We start from the raw sequence: 2,500 nt of genomic DNA, 5'->3' as shown, positions 1-2,500 counted from the left end.
TGTTTATTTTTGACTTAACGAGCGTTTAGCGTGATTTCTGCCGTCCTTAATTACACCTGAAGAGCTGCGCTGTGATTGGTCTGTTCTTAATGAGTCCTTAACGAGACATTAGAGGTGTGTTTGCTCTGCTGAAGAGCTGCAAGTAATCAGAAAGCTCGACATGAAGACGGGATTACTGCTCTCTAATGATTCCTTAATAAAAAGAGACACCACAGATGCATTCTGGGATAGTAGAAGAAAACTCTCTGGGTTGTTTACATTTCTTTAAACCAATCCCAACGGTCAGTTGCTGCCCCGAGACTCTGGAACAAGTTACCCCGATATTCGCACTATCACAGATGGAGCTCTTTTTAGGTCCAAACTCAAAACGTATCTGCTTCGTCTGACGGTTTCATTCTTCTGTTTCTTTGTAAGCTTTTCTGATTTGACAGTTTTCTATGATTCATTCTTTCTATTGTGATAGAATATGTGATATGTGTTTCTGATGTGAAGCACTTTGGATACCTGCTGGTTGTTGTAAAGTGCTATATAAATACATTTTGATTGATTTTTTGATTGATATATAAATTAAAGGTATTATTATTATTATTATTATGATATACATCCAATATTACATGAAGTTAACTGTTGACACATTACAGTAACGTGAGCTGTCTGCTTTCTTCACCGATCGTTAGGGTTGGGCATCGAGAACCGATTCCTACTTGGAATCGTTTGGAGGATTTGGTTTCAAATCTGATCACAGGTTCCAGATTTAACATGCACAAGTTTGGGTTTCCGTAGCGACCAGGCACTTGTTGTGTTGCAGCCATGGAGCTCAGTAAGCGGTGCTCTAGCGGGGCTTTATTTTATGTTGATAAAGCCTCGTCACACTGCAACCAGCTCTGAATCAAAATAAAACGTTTTGATTTTCTCAGCTAATCCCAGAGTGAACGCGGAGCTGCGACAGCGTCTGCCCCCACCGGCAACACAGCAACCCGGCAACTCAACCCAGCAACCCATCAACTCAACCAGCAACTCAACACAGCAACCCAGCAACTCAACCCAGCAACCCAGCAACTCAGCACAGCAACCCAGCAACTCAACCAGCAACTCAACCCAGCAACCCAGCAACTCAACCAGCAACTCAACCCAGCAACCCAGAAACTCAACCAGCAACTCAACCCAGCAACCCAGCAACTCAACACAGCAACCTCTGTGTGCAGGGCGGATGGATGTGGATGTCTCCCCCAGCCGAGGCCCCTCTCCCTGGGCAGAGGTGTGCGGAGACGTCCCTGGTGTTTCTGGGAGTCACCTGGTCAGGTGAGATATCAGCTGGTGTGTTTACACCTACTTCTGCATGTGTGTGTCTCTGTGTGTTGTGTTCTTCTCTTTTGTTTCTGTGTGTGTGTGTTGTCTCTGTGTGTTGTGTTGTTTTTGTGGTTTTTGTTTTGTCTGTCTCGTGTGTGTGTGTGTCTCTCTGTGTGTTGTGTGTCTGTCTCTGTGTGTGTTGTGTCTCTCTGTGTGTGTGTTCTGTGTGTTGGTTTTGTGTCTGTCTCTGTGTGTGTGTGTGTGTGTCTGTGTGTGTGTGTGTCTGTCTCTGTGTGTGTGTGTCTCTGTGTGTGTGTTGTGTGTGTGTGTCTGTCTCTGTGTGTGTGTGTGTGTCTGTGTGTTGTGTGTGTGTGTGTCTGTCTCTGTGTGTGTGTGTGTCTGTGTGTGTGTGTGTCTGTGTGTGTGTGTCTGTGTGTGTGTGTGTGTGTGTGTGTGTGTGTGTGTGTGTGTGTCTGTGTGTGTCTGTGTCTGTCTGTGTGTGTGTGTCTGTGTGTGTGTGTGTGTGTGTGTGTCTGTGTGTGTCTGTGTGTGTGTCTGTGTGTGTGTGTGTGTGTCTGTGTGTGTGTGTGTGTGTTTGTGTGTGTGTGTGTGTGTGTGTGTGTGTGTGTGTGTGTGTGTGTGTGTGTGTGTGTGTGTGTGTGTGTGTGTGTGTGTGTGTGTGTCTGTGTGTGTGTGTGTGTCTGTGTCTGTGTGTGTGTGTCTCCCCTGTTCTTTCTGACCACGGTGGGAGATCTGCAGCAGGAGAAGTTACCTCTCTCCTTGATCTCATGGTGTTGATGGAGAAGGAGAACCAGGACATGAGCCGGAGGAAATGCAACGCTACCACGCCACGGCCGAGCCACGTGCGTTGCTGCGACGTGTAGTTACATTTTGGTGACGTCAGGCGACGGCGTAGACGCAGACCGGTCTGCGGGGCTGCGCCGCCGATTTTACGCAGAACTATAAAATGGCCTTTAGTCTCAGAGGTCACATGCTCTGAGATCTTTGGTTAAAAGATAGGGTTTAACCACACTGGCTCCCAACACACAGAGTTGGAAATGATCTTTATGAAGATAGACTGACTTACAAGGCTGTAGAGAACAGGTTGCTATGTGAGACTTCTGTCCTAAGGTTTTATTGTTTTTAATGTAAAATGCATCAGAGATTAATAATAATAATATATATATATATATATATATATATATATATA

The 2,500-nt window shown here is 45.6% G+C and overlaps 1 protein-coding gene across 1 annotated transcript in view; it reads left to right on the top strand.

Moving 5' to 3' along the window:
• Window positions 1-917: 917 nt before the first annotated feature.
• The window catches only part of mipol1 (mirror-image polydactyly 1), a gene marked incomplete at its 5' end in the record, with an annotated part of 76,472 nt that continues 74,889 nt past the window's right edge, over window positions 918-2,500 (top strand). The window contains 1 exon segment of the mRNA XM_039784969.1: window positions 918-1,302. Within this exon segment, the coding sequence (XP_039640903.1) occupies window positions 918-1,302 (385 nt within the window).

Source organism: Perca fluviatilis, chromosome 20, assembly GCF_010015445.1.
Source record: "Perca fluviatilis chromosome 20, GENO_Pfluv_1.0, whole genome shotgun sequence".
NCBI lineage: Eukaryota > Metazoa > Chordata > Actinopteri > Perciformes > Percidae > Perca > Perca fluviatilis.
This window is presented reverse-complemented; position numbering and strand designations above follow the sequence as displayed.